The sequence below is a fragment of the Salmo trutta genome, chromosome 24 (assembly GCF_901001165.1).
Source record: "Salmo trutta chromosome 24, fSalTru1.1, whole genome shotgun sequence".
Classification (NCBI taxonomy): domain Eukaryota; kingdom Metazoa; phylum Chordata; class Actinopteri; order Salmoniformes; family Salmonidae; genus Salmo; species Salmo trutta.
In genome coordinates, this window is record NC_042980.1 from 49,762,369 (window position 1) to 49,788,195 (window position 25,827).

The following is a 25,827-nucleotide window of genomic DNA, read 5'->3' on the forward strand; positions in this document are numbered from 1 at the left end:
TTAGCACTCTGGGAGGAGGACACAATGGAGTTGTCAACCGTGATGGCGAGATCATGGAATGGGCAGTCCTTCCCCGGGAGGAAGAGCAGCTCCGTCTTGCCGAGGTTCAGTTTGAGGTGGTGATCCGTCATCCACACTTATATGTCTGCCAGACATGCAGAGATGCGATTCGCCACCTGGTTATCAGAAGGGGGAAAGGAGAAGATTAATTGTGTGTCGTCTGCGTAGCAATGATAGGAGAGACCATGTGAGGATATGACAGAGCCAAGTGACTTGGTGTAGAGCGAGAATAGGAGAGGGCCTAGAACTGAGCCCTGGGGGACACCAGTGGTGAGAGCACATGGTGCGGAGACGGATTCTCGCCATGCCACCTGGTAGGAGCGACCTGTCAGGTAGGACGCAATCCAAGAGTGAGCCGCGCCGGAGATGCCCAACTCGGAGAGGGTGGAGAGGAGGATCTGATGGTTCACAGTATCAAAGGCAGCAGATAGGTCTAGAAGGATGAGAGCAGAGGAGAGAGAGTTAGCTTTAGCAGTGTGGAGAGCCTCCGTGACACAGAGAAGAGCAGTCTCAGTTGAATGACCAGTCTTGAAACCTGACTGATTTGGATCAAGAAGGTCATTCTGAGAGAGATATCAAGAGAGCTGGCCAAGGACGGCACGCTCAAGAGTTTTGGAGAGAAAAGAAAGAAGGGATACTGGTCTGTAGTTGTTGACATCGGAGGGATCGAGTGTAGGTTTTTTGAGAAGGGGTGCAACTCTCGCTCTCTTGAAGATGGAAGGGACGTAGCCAGCGGTCAATCAGGTAGGGGAGAAGGTCTTCGGAAATGGTCTGGAGAAGAGAGGAGGGGATAGGGTCAAGCGGGCAGGTTGTTGGGCGGCCGGCCGTCACAAGTCGCAAGATTTCATCTGGAGAGAGAGGGGAGAAAGAGGTCAAAGCATAGGGTAGGGCAGTGTGAGCAGGACCAGCGGTGTCGTTTGACTTCACAAACGAGGATCGGATGTCGTCAACCTTCTTTTCAAAAACATCAATAATACAGATAAACTTGGATCCTTTTCCCCCATTCTCCTTATGGGTCAAGTCACGTGCATTAACTACCCCTGGATTTTTTTAACCTAAGATATTGACTATCAATGTCCAACGGGACGGCAGCGATAACACCTTTTTACCGGTGCCCTGCTCTGAAAATCTAAGTTGTTCACTTCATGCGTTGATAATTTTGCGAGCCGCACCCTCCTTTTGCTCTTTAGATACACACGATATCAACACCACTCCTGGTTACTATGACTACACGATATCAACACCACCCCTGGTTACTATGCCTACACGATATCAACACCACTCCTGGTTACTATGACTACACGATATCAACAACACTCCTGGTTACTATGCCTACACGATATCAACACCACTCCTGGTCACTATGACTACACGATATCAACACCACTCCTGGTTACTATGACTACACAATATCAACACCACTCCTGGTTACTATGACTACACGATATCAACACCACTCCTGGTTACTATGCCTACACGATATCAACACCACTCCTACTATGCCTACACGATATCAACACCACTCCTGGTTACTATGCCTACACGATATCAACACCACTCCTGGTTACTATGACTACACGATATCAACACCACTCCTGGTTACTATGCCTACACGATATCAACACCACTCCTGGTTACTATGCCTACACGATATCAACACCACTCCTGGTTACTATGCCTACACGATATCAACACCACTCCTGGTTACTATGACTACATGATATCAACACCACTCCTGGTTACTATGCCTACAAGGATATTAACACCACTCCTGGTTACTATGCCTACACGATATCAACACCACTCCTGGTTACTATGACTACACAATATCAACACCACTCCTGGTTACTATGACTACACAATATCAACACCACTCCTGGTTACTATGACTACACGATATCAACACCACTCCTGGTTACTATGACTACACGATATCAACACCACTCCTGGTTACTATGCCTACACGATATCAACACCACTCCTACTATGCCTACACGATATCAACACCACTCCTGGTTACTATGCCTACACGATATCAACACCACTCCTGGTTACTATGACTACACGATATCAACACCACTCCTGGTTACTATGCCTACACGATATCAACACCACTCCTGGTTACTATGCCTACACGATATCAACACCACTCCTGGTTACTATGCCTACACGATATCAACACCACTCCTGGTTACTATGACTACATGATATCAACACCACTCCTGGTTACTATGCCTACAAGGATATTAACACCACTCCTGGTTACTATGCCTACACGATATCAACACCACTCCTGGTTACTATGACTACACAATATCAACACCACTCCTGGTTACTATGACTACACAATATCAACACCACTCCTGGTTACTATGACTACACGATATCAACACCACTCCTGGTTACTATGACTACACGATATCAACACCACTCCTGGTTACTATGCCTACACGATATCAACACCACTCCTGGTTACTATGCCTACACGATATCAACACCACTCCTGGTTACTATGACTACACGATATCAACACCCCTCTTGGTTACTATGCCTACACAATATCAACACCACTCCTGGTTACTATGACTACACAATATCAACACCACTCCTGGTTACTATGACTACACGATATCAACACCACTCCTGGTTACTATGACTACACGATATCAACACCACTCCTGGTTACTATGCCTACACAATATCAACACCACTCCTGGTTACTATGCCTACACGATATCAACACCACTCCTGGTTACTATGCCTACACAATATCAACACCACTCCTGGTTACTATGCCTACACGATATCAACACCACTCCTGGTTACTATGACTACACGATATCAACACCACTCCTGGTTACTATGCCTACACAATATCAACACCACTCCTGGTTACTATGCCTACACGATATCAACACCACTCCTGGTTACTATGCCTACACAATATCAACACCACTCCTGGTTACTATGCCTACACAATATCAACACCACTCCTGGTTACTATGCCTACACGATATCAACACCACTCCTGGTTACTTTGACTGCATCCACTTTTCCCAACGTCTTCTTCACCATCTTCTTCACCATCCTCGTGACTTCAAAAGGGTTTCCCAAATAAACATCCTTATCCAAAAAACGTAGTCCAACAAGCAACGATTCGTCAGACTCATATTCCACAATTTTAGCCCTTTTTGTTCCATTATTGTACTTCACTGTCGTCACTTCACTCATTTTTCTCGCAACTGTACTCGACGTGCTTTCAACTTCAAACGACACTTCTGCTTCCCTCCTTCCTCCCACTAGCCGCATTGGCACGTTTCAACCAGTCAAGGTTTGACAAAAAGAATGTGTTTTTTCGCCACCTGCTGGTTCCTAAGAGGACAGGACAATCACTCCATAAATGGTCATGTTCCGGTTGCATGTTCTGGTGGCAGATGGCGCCAAAGCGTTGCGCTGGAGACGGACAGCCGCGCGCGTCGTTGCCATAACAACACAGTCGACGCAGGCAGAAGCTAACGTTACGCTTAGTTCGCTAGCGTGTTAGTCAGCTATAGCCAAGATTTAAAATACATAACAATATTTTTTTTAATGATTTGTAGCCTAAACATTTGTGTTGAAAGTGAGCTGTAGTTTCGTTTTTGCCTGCCAATAACGTTTTAATTCTTTGTTTTACTTTTTGCACCTTGCTTAAAGTTGTATGTAATGCTAGCTAGCTAACAGCTTGCTAACTGTTAGCCGGTTGACCGTTCCTGTTGTTCAGACCTATTGAAATGGATAACCATGATTCCTCGGGCAGTATGGACAGCTTACTTCTCCAGCTAGGTACGTTTTCAACTTGGACCTTTATTCCACTATACCCTAACCATAGTTAGTGACTTACAGGAGTTAAATGGCTAACGTTAACTAGCTCATTTACTAACTGGTTGGTTTTCTTTGCTGATTTACAGCTCTGCAAACCAGGGACATCGCTCAGAAGAGGGATCAGATCAATCAACAGATTCAAAGTAAGTGATGGTGTAGCCTCACAAAAGGCAGCTAGCGATATGGGGTGACTGGCTATCTCATGGTGACTGGTTCAAGCCCTGCTCCAGCTGTTAACAGCTACATCGGTGTCAGAAGTGGGATAATGTTAGTCCATCGCTTTTATGTGAATTCTGCTCCACAGGGGACCATGGTATTTTTCAGCATGTGCTGTAATGCCCAGGGGTGGTTGAATTCTGGGGGAAAGTCAATGATATTATCTCTGTACTTATAGACCAAATATTGTCATTACATCCAATAGTGATTTTGCTTTGTGATTCATGAATTGCACTTGACAGAATGCCAGTGGAGATGTGGTTGGCAGGAACCACAGCTGCTAAGTGGAAGTATTGTATGAAGGTGGATTCCACCTCATCAGTTACCATTGCAGCAATGGCTGCTCACATTGATGGAAATTGTCCTCATTGAACTGTCCACGGCCAGGATTCACAGGGCCAGGATTCACAGGGCCAGGATTCACAGGGCCAGGATTCACAGGGAGGGCCAGGATTCACAGGGAGGGCCAGGATTCACAGGGCCAGGATTCACAGGGAGGGCCAGGATTCACAGGGAGGGCCAGGATTCACAGGGCCAGGGTTCACAGGGAGGGCCAGGATTCACAGGGCCAGGATTCACAGGGCCAGGGTTCACAGGGCCAGGATTCACAGGGCCAGGGTTCACAGGGCCAGGGTTCACAGGGCCAGGGTTAACAGGGCCAGGATTCACAGGGCCAGGATTCACAGGGCCAGGGTTCACAGGGCCAGGATTCACAGGGAGGGCCAGGGTTAACAGGGCCAGGGTTAACAGGGCCAGGATTCACAGGGCCAGGGTTCACAGGGCCAGGGTTCACAGGGCCAGGGTTCACAGGGCCAGGGTTCACAGGGCCAGGGTTAACAGGGCCAGGATTCACAGGGCCAGGATTCACAGGGCCAGGGTTCACAGGGCCAGGGTTCACAGGGCCAGGGTTCACAGGGCCAGGATTCACAGGGAGGGCCAGGATTCACAGGGAGGGCCAGGATTCACAGGGCCAGGGTTAACAGGGCCAGGGTTCACAGGGCCAGGGTTCACAGGGCCAGGATTCACAGGGAGGGCCAGGATTCACAGGGCCAGGGTTCACAGGGCCAGGGTTCACAGGGCCAGGGTTCACAGGGCCAGGATTCACAGGGAGGGCCAGGATTCACAGGGAGGGCCAGGATTCACAGGGAGGGCCAGGATTCACAGGGCCAGGCGTCACAGGGCCAGGGTTCACAGGGAGGGCCAGGGTTCACAGGGAGGGCCAGGATTCACAGGGAGGGCCAGGATTCACAGGGAGGGCCAGGATTCACAGGGAGGGCCAGGATTCACAGGGCCAGGGTTCACAGGGAGGGCCAGGATTCACAGGGAGGGCCAGGATTCACAGGGCCAGGGTTAACAGGGCCAGGATTCACAGGGCCAGGGTTCACAGGGCCAGGGTTCACAGGGCCAGGGTTCACAGGGCCAGGGTTCACAGGGCCAGGATTCACAGGGCCAGGGTTCACAAGGCCAGGGTTAACAGGGCCAGGGTTAACAGGGCCAGGGTTAACAGGGCCAGGATTCACAGGGCCAGGATTCACAGTGTCCACTCTGGACACCTGGAAAAAAGCAGCAGAGAACATTTCAGAACTTTCATCCAACAGTCCTGTACATCCATGAATGGATCTCTATCATTTGTAACTAATTCTGATGATGTATTGTGATGTATTGTTTAATAGATGTACTATGTAAGGTATATTTATGTATCTGTTTTTATTTCACAAGAGATTTTAAATATGCTTTCAGATTGCGTAGTGCGGGGTGGTGTAGTTTTTAAAATATTCATACAATGGGGTCCCAAATTATTGACCCCCTTGAAAAAGATGAGCAATAATGATTGTGTAAAATAAATAATTCAAATTCTGATCTACAGTTGAAGTCGGAAGTGTACATACACCTTAGCCAAATACATTTAAAATCAGTTTTTCACAATTCCTGACATTTAATCCCAGTAAAAATTCCCTGTCTTAGGTCAGTTAGGATCACCACGTTATTTTAAGAATGTGAAATGTCAGAATAATAGTAGAGAGAATGATTTATTTCAGCTTTTATTTCTTTCATCACATTCCCAGTGGGTCAGAAGTTTACGTACACTCAATTAGTATTTGTTAGCGTTGCCTTTAAATTGGTTAACTTGGGTCAAACGTTTCGGGTAGCCTTCCACAAGCTTCCCACAATAAGTTGGGTGAATGTTGGCCCATTCCTCCTGACAGAGCTGGTGTAACTGAGTCAGGTTTGTAGGCCTCTTTGCTCGCACACGCCTTTTCTGCCCACAAATGTTCTATAGGATTGAGGTCAAGGCTTTGTGATGGCCACTCCAATACCTTGACCTTGTTGTCCTTGAGCCATTTTGCCACAACTTTGGAAGTATGCTTGGGGTCATTGTCCATTTGGAAGACCCATTTGCGACCAAGCTTTAACTTCCTGACTGATGTCTTGAGATGTTGCTTCAATATATCCACATCATTTTCCTACCTCATGATACCATCTATTTTGTGAAGTGCACCAGTCCCTCCTGCAGCAAAGCACCCCCACAACATGATGCTGCCACCCCCGTGCTTCACGGTTGGAATGGTGTTCTTCGGCTTGCAAGCCTCCCCCTTTTTCCTCCAAACATAACGATGGTCATTATGGCCAAACAGTTCTATGTTTGTTTCAAGACCAGATCATTTCTCCAAAAAGTACGATCTTTGTCCCCATGTGCAGTTGCAAACCGTAGTCTGGATTTTTTATGGCGGTTTTGGAGCAGTGGCTTCTTCCTTGCTGAGCGGCCTTTCAGGTTACATTTACATTTACATCATTTAGCAGACGCTCTTATCCAGAGCGACTTACAAATTGGTGCATTCACCTTATGATATCCAGTGGAACAACCACTTTACAATAGTACATCTATATCTTTTTTTGGGGAGGGGGGGGTTAGAAGGATTACTTTATCCTATCCCAGGTATTCCTTAAAGAGGTAGGGTTTCAGGTGTCTCCGGAAGGTGGTGATTGACTCCGCTGTCCTGGCGTCGTGAGGGAGCTTGTTCCACCATTGGGGTGCCAGAGCAGCGAACAGTTTTGACTGGTCTGAGCGGGAACTGTGCTTCCTCAGAGGTAGGGAGGCGAGCAGGCCAGAGGTGGATGAACGCAGTGCCCTTGTTTGGGTGTAGGGACTGATCAGAGCCTGAAGGTACGGAGGTGCCGTTCCCCTCACAGCTCCGTAGGCAAGCACCGTGGTCTTGTAGCAGATGCGAGCTTCAACTGGAAGCCAGTGGAGTGTGCGGAGGAGCGGGGTGACGTGAGAGAACTTGGGAAGGTTGAACACCAGACGGGCTGCGGCGTTCTGGATGAGTTGTAGGGGTTTAATGGCACAGGCAGGGGAGCCCCGCCAGCAGCGAGTTGCAGTAATCCAGACGGGAGATGACAAGTGCCTGGATTAGGACCTGCGCCGCTTCCTGTGTGAGGCAGGGTCGTACTCTGCGAATGTTGTAGAGCATGAACCTACAGGATCGGGTCACCGCCTTGATGTTAGCGGAGAACGACAGGTTATGTCGATATAGGACTCGTTTTACTGTGGATATAGATACTTTTGTAACGGTTTCCTCCAGCATTTTCACAAGGTCCTTTGCTGTTGTTCCGGGATTTATTTGCACTTTTCGCACCAAAGTACGTTCATCTCCTTCCTGAGCGGTATGACGGATGCGCGGTCCCATGGTGTTTATATTTGCGTACTATTATTTGTACAGATGAACATGGAACCTTCAGGCGTTTGGAAATTTCTCCCCAGGATGAACTGGACTTGTGGAGGTCGACAATTTTTTTTCTGAGGTTTTGGCTGATTTATTTTGATTTCCCATGATGTCAAGGAAAGAGGCACTGAGTTTGAAGGTAGGCCTTGAAATACATCCACAGGTACACCTCCAATTGACTCAAATGATGTCAATTAGCCTATCAGAAGCTTCTAAAGCATGACATAATTTTCTGGAATTTTCCAAGCTGTTTAAAGGCACAGTCAACTTAGTGTATGTGAACTTCTGACCCACTGGAATTATGATACAGTGAATTGTAAGTTAAATAATCTGTCTGTAAACAATTGTTGGAAAAATGATTTGTGTCATGCACAAAGTAGATGTCCTAACCGACTTGCCAAAACTATAGTTTGTTAACAAGGAATTTGTGGAGTGGTTGAAAAACAAGTTTTAATCACTCCAACCTAAGTGTATGTAAACTTCCAACTTCAACTGTATATTGTATGTGCAAAAAAAAAGGGAAATTATATTATTTTTTACTACCACAATTGTTCAGAGAAAGATATATTTTCTTTAACAAGTAATATAATTTTTTTCTCAAAAGGTAGGGGTTAATATTGTTGACATTGCTAAAGAATCGTATGTAAATAAAGTAGAGTATATTTGGTCCCTTATTCCTGACATGCAACGCTTACAGTACAGCTCGTGACTCTACAAACTTATTGGATGCATTTGCAGTTCGTTTTTAGTTGTGTTTCAGGTTATTTTGTGCCCAATAGTAATATAATATATTGTTTGATTTTGGAGTCACTTTTATTATAAATAAGAATAGAATATGTTTCTAAACACTTCTACATTAATGTAATGAATGGTGAATAATGATGAGTGACAAAGTTACAGAGGGTCAAAGATCATAATCCCAAGACATGCTCAACTCCCCTGTTATTGGTGATGGTGAGAGGCTAGCATGTCTTGGTGGTATGATCATTTACCCTCTATCTCTGTCATCATTATTCACCATTCATTCCGGATTATCTGTAATCATGGTAGCATCCACATTAATGTAGAAGTGTTTGGCTCCAAAATGACACAGTACAATATTTACCGTTTATATTCTATTGCATCCAACAAATTTGTAGAGTTACAAGCTTTATGTAGTCATTGCGTGCTAGGAATATGTATATGTATAATATTTATAAGAATCTTTAGGGGTGTCAATAATTTTTTGAGAGAAAACATTACTTGTTAAATAAAATATCTTTCTCTGGGCAATTGTATTCATATAAAATAATATAATCTCCCATTTTCTTTAGCATACAATGTAGCTCAGTATTTGAATTATTTATTTTATAGAGTCATTATTGCACATCCTTATCAGGGGGGTCGATAATTTGGGACCCCACTCTAAATACATACTGTATATACAGTGCATTTGGAAAGTATTCAGACCCCTTGACTTTTTCCACATTTTGTTACGTTAAAGCCTTATTCTAAAATGTATTTTAATAGTCCGTCCGTTCGTTCCCCCATCAATCTACAGACAATAACCCATATTGACAAAGCAAAGACAGGTTTTTAGAAATGTTTGCAAATTTATAAAATAACAAAACCAGGCAATATCACATTTACATAAGTATTCAGACCCTTTACTCAGTACTTTGTTGAAGCACCTTTGGCAGTGATTACAGCCTCAAGTCTTCTTGGGTATGACGCTACAAGCTTGGCACACCTGTATTTGGGGAGTTTCTCCCATTCTTCTCTGCAGATCCTCTCAAGCTCTGTCAGGTTGGATGGGGACAGCTATTTTCAGGTCTCTCCAGAGATGTTTGATCGGGTTCAAGTCCGGGCTCTGGCTGGGCCACTCAAGGACATTGAGACTTGTCCTGAAGCCACTCCTGTGTTGTCTTGGCTGTGTGCTTAGGGTCGTTGTCCTGTTGGAAGGTGAACCTTCTCCCTCAGTCTGAGGTCCTGAGCTCTTTGGATCAGGTTTTCATCAAGGATCTCTTTGTACTTTGCTCCGTTCATCTTTCCCTCGATCCTGACTAGTCTCCCTACCACTGAAAACATCCCCACAGCATGATGCTGCCACCGCCATGCTTCACCATAGGGATGGTGCCAGGTTTCCTCCAGACATGACGCTTGGCATTCAGGAAAAAAAGTGCAATCTTGGTTTCATCATTTAGGTGCCTTTTGGCCTTACTGAGGAGTGGCTTCTGTCTGGTCACTCTAGTATAAAGGCCTGATTGGTGGAGTGCTGCAGAGATGATTGTCCTTCTGGAAGGTTCTCCCATCTCCGCAGAGGAACTCTGGAGCTCTGTCAGAGTGACCATCGGGTTCTTGGTCACCTCCCTGGCCATCTCTGGGAAGAGTCTTGGTGGCTCCAAACTTCTTCCATTTAAGAATGATGGAGGCCACTGTGTTCTTTGAGACATTCAATGCTGCAGACAGTTTTTGGTACCCTTCCCCAGATCTGTGCCTCGACACAATCTACATTTCGAGTCTCATAGCAAAGTGTCTGAATTCTTATGTAAATAAGCTATCTGTCTTTTTATTTATTTTTAATACATTTGCAAAAATGTCTAAAAACTTGTTTTGACTTTGTCTTTATGGGTATTGTGTGTAGATTGATGAGGAACAAATATAATTTCATCAATTTTAGAATAAGGCTGTAACGTAACAAAATGTGGAAAAAGTAAAGGGGTCTGAATACTTTCCTAATGCACTGCATAGGATGTATTGTATGAATCTTATGAATTTAAAAACTTGATAAAACAAAAAGAAGTGGGACGATCCTACAGTCTCTCAGGCCTTTAATAACATCATATCAAGGGCAGGCCATAGGTAACAATTTCTGTTGTGGTTGTCTGTTTTAGCTGTACGGTGTTCATTAATCCGTTTATTTTATTGTCTCACCAGTCGGCAAAGCCAATGTTGCTGACAAGAAATCCTACATCAAAGGGATCCAGAAAAACATCAGGAAGCTTGAGGAGGAATCTCATCATAAGCAGAACATTGTGAAGCATCTCAAAGGCAATACGAAAAGGTAAAGCAAAAGGTTGTTGTGTTTTTTGTATGTGGGTCTTTATAAATAATGGGGCCATTGTGTGACATTGGAATCAACATTTCAAAATCGTTTGAAACAAAAATAAAAAGGTTTTTCATGCAGTTCCACATGTGTACTTAGACTAGAGGAATGCAAGTGAATATATGCAAATTGGCCCATAACTATACATACTTTAAGCAGGGTTCATCAAGTCAAATTCAAGGACTTTCAGGGACTTTTTTTAAGTACTTCATTATAATTTTCAAGGACCTCAATGTTGTACAATTGGTTTCTATAACTGTACATAATAATATAGAACCCCCCTCCTCCTCAATAGAAGGTAGACCATTACCACTTGAAGAATAAGGATTTAGAACCCCCTCAATAGAAGGTAGACCATTACCACTTGAAGAATAAGGATATACAACCCCCTCAATAGAAGATAGACCATTACCACTTGAAGAATAAGGATATAGAACCCCCTCAATAGAAGGTAGACCATTACCACTTGAAGAATAAGGATATAGAACCCCCTCAATAGAAGGTAGACCATTACCACTTGAAGAATAAGGATATAGAACCCCCTCAATAGAAGGTAGACCATTACCACTTGAAGAATAAGGATATACAACCCCCTCAATAGAAGGTAGACCATTACCACTTGAAGAATAAGGATATAGAACCCCCTCAATAGAAGGTAGACCATTACCACTTGAAGAATAAGGATATAGAACCCCCTCAATAGAAGGTAGGCCATTACCACTTGAAGAATAAGGATTTTTTATGTCTTGCCAATGCTTTGATATTCACATTGTTATCACATTCTACAATATAATAATGTGGACTTGCTAACTAAATAAATTGGATGCATGGCGATGTATCTGTAGGCTATGAGGTCAACGCAGACACACCCATGAATAGAGGTAGCTTACTTCACCATCACTGTTTTTATAATGAGAAAGTGACCAAAAAGCAGGTTCCCTTTTTAATGGAAGGGTTTGTATGGAAAGTCAAGTTGAAGCCAACATTAGTTGTCGTCCTCATAATAACCACACGTGATTTTACCGCAACAGAGCAAGGCAACACCCTTCAATTGAAGCAGTGGGAAACAAACGAAAGTGGCGACATTCGGGAAGTATTCAGACCCTTTGAATTTTCTACATTTTGTTACGGTACAGCCATATTCTAAAATGTATTAAATAATTGTTTCCCCTCATTAATCTGCATACAATACCCATAATGAAAAAACAAAAACAGGTTTTTAGAATTTTATGCAAATTAATACAAATGTAAAAAACGGAAGTATTACATTTACATAAGTATTCAGACCCTTTACTCAGTACTTTGTTGAAGCACCTTTGGCAGCGATTACAGCCTCGAGTCTTCTTGGGTATGACGCTACAAGCTTGGCACACCTGTATTTGGGGAGTTTCTCCCATTCTTCTCTGCAGATCCTCTCAATCTCTGTCAGGTTGGATGGGGAGTGTCGCTGCACAGCTATTTTCAGGTTTCTCCAGAGATGTTAGATCGGGTTCAAGTCCGGGCTCTGGCTGGGCCACTCAAGGACATTCAGAGACTTGTTCCGAACCCACTCCTGCGTTGTCTTGAATGGTAGGCCACAAAAGCTCACAGAACGGGACCGCCGAGTGCTGAACCACGTAGCGCATAAAAATCGTCTGTCCTCGGTTGCATCACTCACTACCGAGTTCCAAACTGCCTCTTGAAGCAACGTCAGCACATGAACTGTTCGTTTGGAGCTTCATGAAATGGGTTTCCATGGCCGAGGAGCCACACACAAGCCTAAGATCACCATGCGCAATGCCAAGTGTCGGCTGGAGTGGTGTAAAGCTCATTGGACTCTGGAGCAGTGGAAACGCGTTCTCTGGACTCATTAATTACGCTTCACCATCTGGCAGTCTGACGGACTAATCTGGGTTTGGCGGATGCCAGGAGAACGCTACCTGCCCCAATGCATAGTGCCAACTGTACAGTTAGATGGAGGAGGAATAATGGTTTGGGGCTGTTTTTCGTGGTTTGTGCTAAGTCTCTTAGTTCCAGTGGAGGGAAATCTTAACGCTACAGCATAGAATTACATTCTAGATGATTCTGTGCTTCCAACTTTGTAGCAACAGTTTTGGAAGGCCCTTTCCTGTTTCAGCATGACAATTCCCCCTCACAAAGCGAGGTCCATACAGAAATGGTTTGTCAAGATCAGTGTGGAAGAACTTGACTTGCCTGCACAGAGCCCTGACCTCAACCCCATCGAACACCTTTGAGATGATTTGGAACGCCGACTGTGAGCTAGGCCTAACCGCCCAACATCAGTGCCCGACCTCACTAATGCTCTTGTGGCTGAATGGAAGCAAGTGTAGGTTGGTACCCTAGTTTATAGAAAGACCCATGTACAGCCAGGCATGTAGTGTAGGTTGGTACCCTAGTTTATAGAAAGAACCATGTACAGCCAGGCCTGTAGTGTAGGTTGGTACCCTAGTTTATAGAAAGACCCATGTACAGCCAGGCCTGTAGTGTAGGTTGGTACCCTAGTTTATAGAAAGACCCATGTACAGCCAGGCCTGTAGTGTAGGTTGGTACCCTAGTTTATAGAAAGACCCATGTACAGCCAGGCCTATAGTGTAGGTTGGTACCCTAGTTTATAGAAAGACCCATGTACAGCCAGGCCTGTAGTGTAGGTTGGTACCCTAGTTTATAGAAAGACCCATGTACAGCCAGGCCTGTAGTGTAGGTTGGTACCCTAGTTTATAGAAAGACCCATGTACAGGCAGGCCTGTAGTGTAGGTTGGTACCCTAGTTTCTAGAAAGACCCATGTACAGGCAGGCCTGTAGTGTAGGTTGGTACCCTAGTTTATAGAAAGACCCATGTACAGGCAGGCCTGTAGTGTAGGTTGGTACCCTAGTTTATAGAAAGACCCATGTACAGCCAGGCCTATAGTGTAGGTTGGTACCCTAGTTTCTAGAAAGACCCATGTACAGCCAGGCCTGTAGTGTAGGTTGGTACCCAAGTTTATAGAAAGACCCATGTACAGCCAGGCCTGTAGTGTAGGTTGGTACCCTAGTTTATAGAAAGACCCATGTACAGCCAGGCCTGCTCTAGTTTTGGATTGCATTCACAAAACATATCAGAGTAGGAGTGCTGATCTAGGATCAGTGTTGCCCTTTACAGTAGATGATAATGAATATCATTATATAGACAGGGGGGACCTGATCCTGGGCAGCACTCTGAGACACTTTGTGAATACAGGCCCTGCTGTGGATTCTTGTATCATGGTACCCCCTCTCTTGCAGTCTAAAGGGAACTAACAGCCTCCTGCTGCAGTATGAGAAGACGCTGCAGGCTGAATTGGAGAGGAGACGAGACAACTGTAATGAAGACATGTAAAGGCCTACATTTTGTCTTGACCTTTATTTACATCATGGTCATTTACAGTGAAAAAGCACAGAATAATTAGACAACCCGTACCACTAAATCAGTTATACGTAGTCCTCCAATGTGTCTGCTGTAGGAAAGTGTACCAGGAGAGAATAGAGCGCTACAGGAAGGTTTTCCAGCAGCACAGAGAGAGTTACTGCCAGAACCCTCTGGCCAAGCAGCTGCTGATGATCCAGTCAGAAAAGGAAGAGCTTGAAAGCAGGATTAAAGCTTGTGAGGACCAGATAACAGCCAAAGAGAAGGTTCTGCAGGATTTACTAGGTAACTACTAGGACAATGATTCCTAACAGTAAACACAAGCACACCTGACTCAACTTGTCTACTAGTCATAAAGCCCTGGATGACTTCATTAAAATAAATATATATATTTTTTATTTAACTAGGCAAGTCAGTTAAGAACAAATTCTTATTTACAATGACGGTCTAGGAATAGTGGGTTAACTGCCTTGTTCAGGGGCAGAACAACAGATTTTTACCTTGTCAGCTCGGGGATTCGATCTAGCAACCTTTCGGTTACTGGCTCAACCACTAGGCTACCTGCCCCCCCTACACTCTAACCACTAGGCTACCTGCCGCCCCTACACTCTAACCACTAGGCTACCTGCCGCCCCTACACTCTAACCACTAGGCTACCTGCCCCCCCTACACTCTAACCACTAGGCTACCTGCCGCCCCTACACTCTAACCACTAGGCTACCTGCCTCCTCTAACCACTAGGCTACCTGCCTCCTCTACACTCTAACCACTAGGCTACCTGCCGCCCCCTACACTCTAACCACTAGGCTACCTGCCGCCCCTGCATTCTAACCACTAGGCTACCTGCTCCCCCTACACTCTAACCACTAGGCTACCTGCCTCCTCTAACCACTAGGCTACCTGCCGCCCCCTACACTTTAACCACTAGGCTACCTGCCGCCCCTACATTCTAACCACTAGGCTACCTGCTCCCCCTACACTCTAACCACTAGGCTACCTGCCCCCCTACACTCTAACCACTAGGCTACCTGCCCCCCTACACTCGAACCACTAGGCTACCTGCCCCCCCTACACTCTAACCACTAGGCTACCTGCCGCCCCTACACTCTAACCACTAGGCTACCTGCCCCCCCTACACTCTAATCACTAGGCTACCTACCCCCCCTACACTCTAACCACTAGGCTACCTGCCCCCCCTACACTCTAACCACTAGGCTACCTGCCGCCCCTACACTCTAACCACTAGGCTACCTGCCCCCCCTACAATCTAACCACTAGGCTACCTGCCTCCCCTACACTCTAACCACTAGGCTACCTGCCGCCCCTCCACTCTTAGCACTAGGCTACCTGCCGCCCCTACACTTTAACCACTAGGCTACCTGCCATCCCCTCCACTCTAACCACTAGTCTACCTGCCTCCTCTACACTCTAACCACTAGTCTACCTGCCTCCTCTACACTCTAACCACTAGGCTACCTGCCTCCTCTACAGTCTAACCACTAGGCTACCTGCCGCCCCTACACTCTAACCACTAGGCTACCTGCCTCCCCCCTACACTCTAACCACTAGGCTACCTGCTGCTCCTACACTCTAACCACTAGGCTACCTGCCTCCCCCCTACACTCTAACCACTAGGCTACCTGCTGCTCCTACACTCTAACCACTAGGCTACCTGCCTCCCCTCCACTCTAACCACTAGGCTACCTGCCTCCCCTCCACTCTAACCACTAGGCTACCTGCCGCCCCTACACTCTAACCACTAGGCTACCTGCCATCCCCTCCACTCTAACCACTAGTCTACCTGCCTCCTCTACACTCTAACCACTAGTCTACCTGCCTCCTCTACACTCTAACCACTAGGCTACCTGCCGCCCCTACACTCTAACCACTAGGCTACCTGCCGCCCCTACACTCTAACCACTAGGCCACCTGCCCCCCCTACACTCTAACCACTAGGCTACCTGCCTCCCCTCCACTCTAACCACTAGGCTACCTACCGCCCCAAACCCCAATCAGGTGACTTTGCCCGGGGTTACAACAACAATGTGCTGTTGGCGGTACCGGAGGAGTTGGGAAACTGTATTTTAAATGTTTTTATTTAACCAGGCAAGTCAGAAACACTGTACTAGGTAACCAAATGGTAACCAATATCCTCTACTACTAGATAACTAACACGTTTTAGTCTACTAAATATCCTGTGTTGTTGGTTTGATGTACAGTGCAAAGAAGTACAAGCTTATTTCTTTCTTCCCTCAGGTCAAACATTGTCCATCGAAAACCCATTGGAAAGGTATCCTTTTGCACAGTTAATGTCAACTGAAACTCACTGACATACAAAATGATTAGGGTTGAGCCCATATATGATTCAATTGAATATCGTGATATTTGACATTGACAATATGTCGGAAAGTGCAAGAAGGTATATTGTGATGTTCAAGAAAGACCATACTTTATTTGAACAGTTGTATTTGTTAAGCTGTATCAATATGGTAAATTAAGTCTAAATAAATTAACTAAGCATTATTTTTTTCACCACACAAAAGATTATTGAATGAGAATGTGATTATAATATTGTATAAAATATCAACTATTGTAGTCTGGAATGATCTAGTCATTACCAGCCCAAAATGATTATATCAGGTATCGTAATATTTGGAGTAGCATATGGTACAACAAGACCATGGTGCTCTGGATAAGAGCATCTGCTAAATGACGTAAATGTAAATTGGTACAAAAGGTCACCCCAGATATTTACTTTCATAATTGGTTAGGGTTAAGTTAAGGGTCCGTTCTAGATTTGGATGAGTGGATTTACAGGTCAGGAGTGTCCTTGGTTAGGGTTAAGTTAAGGGAGTGTCCTTGGTTAGGGTTAAGTTAAGGGAGTGTCCTTGGTTAGGGTTAAGTTAAGGGAGTGTCCTTGGTTAGGGTTAAGTTAAGGGAGTGTCCTAAAGTGTGTCAGATAAGGTGAGCAGTTCTCAACTTTTCTGTCCAGCATCTCTGGTCTGTTGACGGCAGCAGAGTCTCACAGACAGTCACCGCCTCAGACTGAGGATGACCATCAGTCTCCACTAGACATCTCCTCCCTCCATCTCTCCCAGGTATCTCTCTCCTCCTCCCTCCATCTCTCCCAGGTATCTCTCTCCTCCTCCCTCCATCTCTCCCAGGTATCTCTCTCCTCCTCCCTCCATCTCTCCCAGGTATCTATCTCTGTCCTCCTCCCTCCATCTCTCCCAGGTATCTATCTCTCTCCTCCTCCCTCCATCTCTCCCTGGTATCTATCTCTCTCCTCCTCCCTCCATCTTTCTTAGGTATCTCTCTCTCTCCTCCCTCCATCTCTCCCAGGTATCTCTCTCTCTCCTCCCTCCATCTCTCCCAGTTATCTATCTCTCTCCTCCTCCCTCCATCTCTCCCAGTTATCTATCTCTCTCCTCCTCCCTCCTATCTCTCCCAGTTATCTATCTCTCTCCTCCTCCCTCCATCTCTCCCAGGTGTATATCTCTCTCCTCCCTCCATCTCTCCCAGGTATCTATCTCTCTCCTCCTCCCTCCATCTCTCCCAGGTATCTATCTCTCTCCTCCTCCCTCCATCTCTATCAGGTATCTCTCTCCTCCTCCCATCTCTCCCAGGTATCTTTCTCCTCCTCCCTCCATCTCTCCTAGGTATCTATCTCTCTCCTCCTCCCTCCATCTCTCCCAGGTATCTATCTCTCTCCTCCTCCCATCATCTCTCCCAGGTATCTATCTCTCTCCTCCTCCCTCCATCTCTCCCAGGTATCTATCTCTCTCCTCCTCCCTCCATCTCTCCTAGGTATCTCTCTCCTCCTCCCTCCATCTCTCCTAGGTATCTCTCTCCTCCTCCCTCCATCTCTCCCAGGTATCTCTCTCCTCCTCCCTCCATCTCTCCCAGGTATCTCTCTCCTCCTCCCTCCATCTCTCCTAGGTATCTCTCTCCTCCTCCCTCCATCTCACCCAGGTATCTATCTCTCTCCTCCCTCCATCTCACCCAGGTATCTATCTCTCTCCTCCTCCCTCCATCTCTCCCAGGTATCTCTCTTCTCCTCCCTCCATCTCTCCCAGGTATCTATCTCTCTTCTCCTCCCATCTCTCCAAGCCTAAGGTATCTATAGCATGGGTGCTGGGCCTCAGTCCAGTCTAGACTAGAGTGGTCAGTCATCTTCCTCTGGTCCTCTTGCAGGAAGGCCATGAGAAACGAGGAGAGGGAAATGAAGAGCATCTAGAAAAGACCTTCGCTCACCCTCCATCACAAGGAGAAACACACTGTGACCTGTGGTCATACCCAGAGGCAATGGGTAGGATCTCCAGTGGTTAGGATCTTCAGTGGGTAGGGTCTCCAGTGGGTAGGATCTTCAGTAGGTAGGGTCTCCAGTGGGTAGGGTCTTCAGTGGGTAGGATCTCCAGTGGGTAGGATCTCCAGTGGGTAGGGTCTCCAATGGATAGGATATTCAGTGGGTAGGATCTCCAGTGGGTAGGATCTCCAGCGGGTAGGATCTCCAGCGGGTAGGATCTCCAGCGGGTAGGATCTCCAGCGGGTAGGATCTCCAGCGGGTAGGATCTCCAGTGGGTAGGATCTGGGCCCATGTCCAGTTTAAATTGATACTGGTGGTAAAATGTTTTAAATCCGTCCTCCAGATGAAATCCACTCTTCAGCCCAGGAGGAGGGAAGTTTACTGGAGGAACAGGTCTGCTGTTTATTATTACAATATAATAATATCATTATTGAACAACATGTGGTACTGCTGTAAAATCACACTCCAAGTAACATCGGCATCATTTAGAAGAGAACATGGACACAGACCTATTCAGTGGCAGGACATTGATGAAGTTCCGTGCTGTAGATTCATTAATATACTGCATACAGGTGTGCGTCCCAAATGGCACCCTATTCCCTTAAAGTGTACTGTTTTTGATCAGTGCCCAAGGCTCCTATGTAGGGAATAGGGTGCCATTTAGGAGGCCTCGTAACTCTTGTGTTATACAGTGCATTATGAAAGTATTCAGACCCCTTCACTTTTTCCACATTTTGTTACCTTACAGCCTTATTATAAAATGGATTCATTAAATGTTTTCCTCATCAATCTAGACACAATACCCCATAATGACAAAGCAAAAGCAGGTATTTAATGTTTGCTAATTTATTACAAATAAAAAACTAAAATTCCTTATTTATCAAAATTGAGCTCAGGTGCATCCTGTTTCCATTGATCATCCTTGAACTTAAATTCAATTGATTGGACATGATTTGGAAAGGCACACACCTGTCTATATTAGGTCCCACAGTTGACAGTGCATGTCAGAGCAAAAACCAAGCCATGCGGTCAAAGGAATTGTCCGAAGAGCTCCGAGACAGAATTGTGTCGAAGCACAGATCTGGGGAAGGGTACACAACAGTGATTTCCATCATTCTTAAAAGGAAGAAGTTTGGAGCCACCAAGACTCTTCCTAGAGCTGGCTGCCCGGCCAAACTGAGCAATCTGGGTAGAAGGGCCTTGGACAGGGAGGTGACCAAGAAACCGATGGTCACTCTGACAGAGCTCCAGAGTTCCTCTGTGGAGATGGGAGGAACTTTCCAGAAGGACAACCATCTCTGCAGTACTCCACCAATCTGGCCTTTATGGTAGAGTTGCCAGATGGAAGCCACTTCTCAGTAAAAGGCACATGACAGCCCACTTGGAGTTTGCCAAAAGGCACCTGAAGGACTCTCAGACCATGAGAAAGAAGATTCTATGGTCTGATGAAACCAAGATGGAACTCTTTGACCTGAAAGACAAGTGTCATGTCTGGAGGAAACCTGGCACCATCCCTACGGTGAAGCATGGTGGTGGCAGCATCATGCTGTGGGGATGTTTTTCAGCAGCAGGGACTGGGAGACTAGTCAGGATCGAGGGACAAATGAACGGAGCAAAGTACAGAGAGATCCTTGATGAAAACCTTCTCCAGAGCGCTCAGGACCTCAGACTGGGGCGAAGGTTCACCTTCCAACAGGACAATGACCCTAAGCACACAGCCAAGACAACGCAGGAGTGGCTTTGGGACAAGTCTCTGAATGTCCTTGAGTGGCCCAGCCAGAGCCCGGACTTAAACCCGATCAAACATCTCTGGAGAGACCTGAAAATAGCTATGCAGCGACGCTCCCCATCCAACCTGACAGAGCTTGAGAGGATCTGCAGAGAAGAATGGGAGAAACTCCCCAAATACAGGTGTACCAAGCTTGTAGCGTCATACCCAAGAAGACTCAAGGCTGTAATCGCTGCCAAAGGTGATTCAACAAAGTACTGAGTAAAGGGTCTGAATACTTATGTAAATGTGATATTATCGTTTATTTTTTATAAATTCACAAACATTTTTTATTTTTTTACTGTTTTTTGCTTTGTCATTATGGGGTATTGTGTGTAGATTGATGAGGGGGGAAAAAACGATCTAATCCATTTTAGAATAAGGCTGTAACGTAACAAAAAGTGAAGGGGTCTGAATACTTTCCGAATGCCCTATAAATATGCTATGTAACATCGGTTTGACTCTTTATAGAAGGAGCGTCTGAACACCTCCAGTACAGTGGGGATGGAGGAGGTGAAGGAGAGGGGGACTGAGGGAGGAGAGGAACACCCGACACCCCTCATTACTGAGGAGGAGGAGAAGAATGAAGGGATGGGAGCAGCATTTTCTCCTCAGACTCCTGCTAGAATGAAAGCCGTGTCCAGCACCCCAACCTTCTCCCTGAAGTAAGACATCACATGCATAGTTCAAACAGACGTTAACCTAGGCTGGGTCTGAAATGGCACCCTATTTGGTGGACTACTTTTGACCAGGTCCCAGGTTAAAAGCAGTGCACCCTGGCCTCTGGTGAAAAGTAGTGCACTACAGAGGGAAAGGGGTGCCATTTGAGATGCAGACCTCCCAGTTGTGTATATAGATTACTTACTTATGTATATGAATGAGTGTTATATAATATCTCCAGCAGTAGCCACAGTGGGTCACCTAGTCACCTCGACGGATCCACAGGGAAATCCCCAGCCTTCCTGTTCTCCATGAGCTCAGCTCCTAGCCCCACCACCACCGACTTCTCTGGCTTCCACTGTGGCTTTGAACTGGGCTCAGGCCAGGAGGAAGTGAGGGAACATCGAAAACACTTTTTTACAACCATGACCAATCCATCAATAACTCTTTATATTAAACTCTAATATTGTGTTTCGTTGTAGGAGCCTCCTTTCCCCTTCAGCAGCTCCTATTTCAGCAGTGAAAAGGTATCGTTATATATGTTGTTATATGTTATTCTCTGTAGTGTCAGTATCGTACATAATGCTGAACTTGGCTAATTTATTACCTTTTTATCATCTTAGAAACCGTCAGGATCCAAATCGCCATCAGGTGGGAAATTGTGTCTGCTATTAATAAATTATACTTTTCAGAAGTGATTATTTTTTAGTTGTAGAGCTGATCTAAGATCAGTTTTGCCTTTTAAAATGAAAATGAATGGACAGGGAACTGATCTTATATCAGAGATATTTTATAAATACAGACCCTGATGTGATTCTTCCTCTGTGTAATAGCAATATGTATGTTGTTGAAGGCTTCCTGTTTGCCCGGCCGGAGTCGGAGAAGTCAGAAGATGGATTTGAGTTCCCTTTCAGCTCTAAGAGTCCTGGTCGACCGTCAACCAGCAGAGAGAAAGGATCAGGGGCTGGGGACTCCTTCCCTTTCTCCTTTAACTTCTAGCACATCTTACTGTAAAACTTAATGTATGCTTCAAATGGCACCCTATTCCCTATATAGTGCACTACTTTTGTTCAGGGCCATGTAGTGTACTAGGGCAATAGGGTGCCATTTGGATGCATCCTGAGATTCTTCCACGTTACTGTACATGAGTTCATTTCCTGTTTGGTTATTTCTAGAAATATGCAGAGCACTTCAACGTAACGCTTTGTTCTCTATGATATGTTGTTGTTATGCACTGTAGATGTGTTTTATCGGTTGTTAATATTTACTCTAGTAATTAGTTGAATCAACTGTTGTATGAAAATTACATCTAGACTTAAACTTCGCTGTTTGTTCATACATCATTTATAATTATTTAAAACTCGACTGTATTGATATTTAACTAAATAAAATCTGATAATCTGTGTCGAACTCTTGAATGTTTTTATTTGACATTGTTGCCATCTGTATCAAAATTAATCACAATGATATTAATTCACATTTCTAATTTGGGGACTATCACTATTCTAAACACGTATTTTACAGACAAACTTGCTGAAGCAACAAATGGACACGAATACTACCAGAATGGTAATTGCTCATGTTCAGTGTTCTGATTATACTGTAGGTGTTGGTGATCTGGCACACAGACTGAATAACAGGTCAGATAACTGAATAACAGGTCAAAAAACTGAATAACAGGTCAAATAACAGGTCAAATAACTGAATAATGGGTCAAAAAACTGAATAACAGGTCAAATAACTGAATAACAGGTCAAATAACTGAATAACAGGTCAGATAACTGAATAACAGGTCAAATAACTGAATAACAGGTCAGATAACTGAATAACAGGTCAAATAACTGAATAACAGGTCAGATAACTGAATAACAGGTCAAATAACTGAATAACAGGTCAGATAACTGAATAACAGGTCAAATAACTGAATAACGGGTCAAATAACTGAATAACAGGTCAAATAACAGGTCAAATAACTGAATAACGGGTCAAATAACTGAATAACAGGTCAAATAACTGAATAACGGGTCAAATAAGATCACAAAACATACATTTCTGTCCAGTTGGCTGGATGTCCTTTGGGTGGTGGACCATTCTTGATACACACAGGAAACTGTTGAGTGTGAAAAACCCAGCAGCGTTACAGTTCTTGACTCAAACCTGGCACCTACTACCATACCCTGTTAAAAAGGCACTTAAATCTTTTGTCTTGCCCATTCACCCTCTGAATGGCACTCATACACAATCCATGTCTTAATTGTCTCAAGGCTTAAAAAAATCATTCTTTAACCGGTCTCCTCCCCTTCATCTACACTGATTGAAGTGGATTTAACAAGTGGCATCAATAAGGGATAATAGCTTTCACCTGGATTCACCTGGTCAGTCTGTGTCATGGAAAGAGCAGGTGTTCCTAATGTTCTGTAAACTCAGTGTAGACCAAATAGCGTAGTAGATGGTGTAATGAAATAGATACAATATCGTCTGGTGTACTAGACGTGTTACACAGCACGGCTGGGAATCGCCAGGGACCTCACGATACAATATTATCACGATACTTTGGTGGCGATACGATATACACTGCTCAACAAAAAAAAGGGAACACTTAAACAACACAATGTAACTCCAAGTCAATCACACTTCTGTGAAATCAAACTGTCCACTTAGGAAGCAACACTGATTGACAATAAATTTCACATGCTGTTGTGCAAATGGAATAGACAACAGGTGGAAATTATAGGCAATAAGCAAGACACCCCCAATAAAGGAGTGGTTCAGCAGGTGGTGACCACAGACCACTTCTCAGTTCCTATGCTTCCTGGCTGATGTTTTGGTCACTTTTGAATGCTGGCGGTGCTTTCACTCTAGTGGTAGCATGAGACGGAGTCTACAACCCACACAAGTGGCTCAGGTAGTGCAGCTCATCCAGGATGGCACATCAATGCGAGCTGTGGCAAGAAGGTTTGCTGTGTCTGTCAGCGTAGTGTCCAGAGCATGGAGGCGCTACCAGGAGACAGGCCAGTACATCAGGAGACGTGGAGGAGGCCATAGGAGGGCATCAACCCAGCAGCAGGACCGCTACCTCCGCCTTTGTGCAAGGAGGAGCAGGAGGAGCACTGCCAGAGCCCTGCAAAATGAGCACTGCCAGAGCCCTGGGTTCCTCCTAATGCAAGACAATGCTAGACCTCATGTGGCTGGAGTGTGTCAGCAGTTCCTGCAAGAGGAAGGCATTGATGCTATGGATTGGCCCGCCCGTTCCCCAGACCTGAATCCAATTGAGCACATCTGGGACATCATGTCTCGCTCCATCCACCAACGCCACATTGCACCACAGACTGTCCAGGAGTTGGCGGATGCTTTAGTCCAGGTCTGGGAGGAGATCCCTCAGGGGACCATCCGCCACCTCATCAGGAGCATGCCCAGGCGTTATAGGGAGGTCATACAGGCACGTGGAGGCCACACACACTACTGAGCCTCATTTTGACTTGTTTTAAGGACATTACATCAAAGTTGGATCAGCCTGTAGTGTGGTTTTCCACTTTAATTTTGAGTGTGACTACAAATCCAGACCTCCATGGGTTGATAAATTGGATTTCCATTGATTATTTTTGTGTGATTTTGTTGTCAGCACATTCAACTATGTAAAGAAAAAAGTATTTAATAAGATTATTTCTTTCATTCAGATCTAGGATGTGTTGTTTAAGTGTTCCCTTTATTTTTTTGAGCAGTATATATTGTGATTATCACGATTCTATATGTATTGAGATTCAATACTGATTTAATTGTAATTCGCTGTTCCAAACATATTGCTCACCATATGTCTGCACCATACATTTGCTGCAGAAGGACAAGAGTGAGCATGAGAAAAAGAGTTTTGATCAGTCATGGAAATAAAAGTGCTGAAAAAAATTGGAACACAGAGAATTGAGTTCACAAGTGCCGGTGAATCCCTGAAGAGGCTGCAGTAAACCTTTCCATTTGATAGAGAGCCCAGTGCCCTGGGGAGAGGAAGACACTGAAACAACAGATAACCACACTAGAGAGCCCAGTGCCCAGTGCAATCGCAACAAATAATCTGCTCAGACCCCAACCAAGGAGCATCAAAAGCTGTGCTATAAATTCTCAGACAACCCAAAGATTCCTAGATGCCCTTCCAGACTCCCTCCACCTACCCAAGGACGTCAGAGTACAAAAATCGGTTAACCACATAACTGAGGAACTCAATTTAACCTTGCGTAAAACCCTAGATGCAGTCGCACCCCTAAAAACAAGAAACATTTGTCATAATGATCCCTCCTGTCTCAGCCTCCAGTATTTATGCTGCAGTAGTTTTTGTGTCGGGGGGCTAGGGTCAGTCTGTTACATCTGGAGTATTCTCTTGTCTTATCCGGTGTCCTGTGTGAATGTAAATATGCTCTCTCTAATTCTCTCTTTCTCTCTTTCTTTCTTTCTCTCGGAGGACCTGAGCCCTAGGACCATGCCTCAGGACTACCTGGCATGATGACTCCTTGCTGTCCCCAGTCCACCTGGCCATGCTGCTGCTCCAGTTTCAACTGTTCTGCCTGCGGCTACGGAACCCTGACCTGTTCACCGGACGTGCTTGTTGCACCCTCGACAATTACTATGATTATTATTATTTGACCATGCTGGTCATTTACGAACATTTTAACATCTTGACCATGTTCTGTTATAATATCCACCCGGCACAGCCAGAAGAGGACTGGCCACCCCTCATAGCCTGGTTCCTCTCTAGGTTTCTTCCTAGGTTTT

At 45.2% G+C, this 25,827-nt stretch overlaps 1 protein-coding gene across 2 annotated transcripts; it reads left to right on the forward strand.

Annotated features, from left to right (window-relative positions):
• The first annotated feature begins 3,566 nt into the window (after positions 1 to 3,566).
• Positions 3,567 to 22,473, forward strand: LOC115161457 (uncharacterized). Of its 2 annotated transcripts, none has more exons than XM_029712446.1 (14): positions 3,567 to 3,882; positions 4,008 to 4,064; positions 10,779 to 10,905; positions 14,209 to 14,298; positions 14,427 to 14,614; positions 16,586 to 16,619; positions 17,322 to 17,427; positions 18,524 to 18,638; positions 18,979 to 19,028; positions 20,875 to 21,068; positions 21,305 to 21,455; positions 21,546 to 21,590; positions 21,687 to 21,714; positions 21,917 to 22,473. In XM_029712446.1, the coding sequence occupies exons 1-14, from the start codon at positions 3,831 to 3,833 to the stop codon at positions 22,060 to 22,062; spliced, it is 1,383 nt and encodes a 460-aa protein (XP_029568306.1). In that variant the 5' UTR covers positions 3,567 to 3,830; the 3' UTR covers positions 22,063 to 22,473. The 2 variants fall into 2 exon arrangements, with proteins under 2 accessions (XP_029568306.1, XP_029568307.1); XM_029712447.1 differs by having other exon boundaries at positions 21,308 to 21,455.
• Positions 22,474 to 25,827: the final 3,354 nt, after the last annotated feature.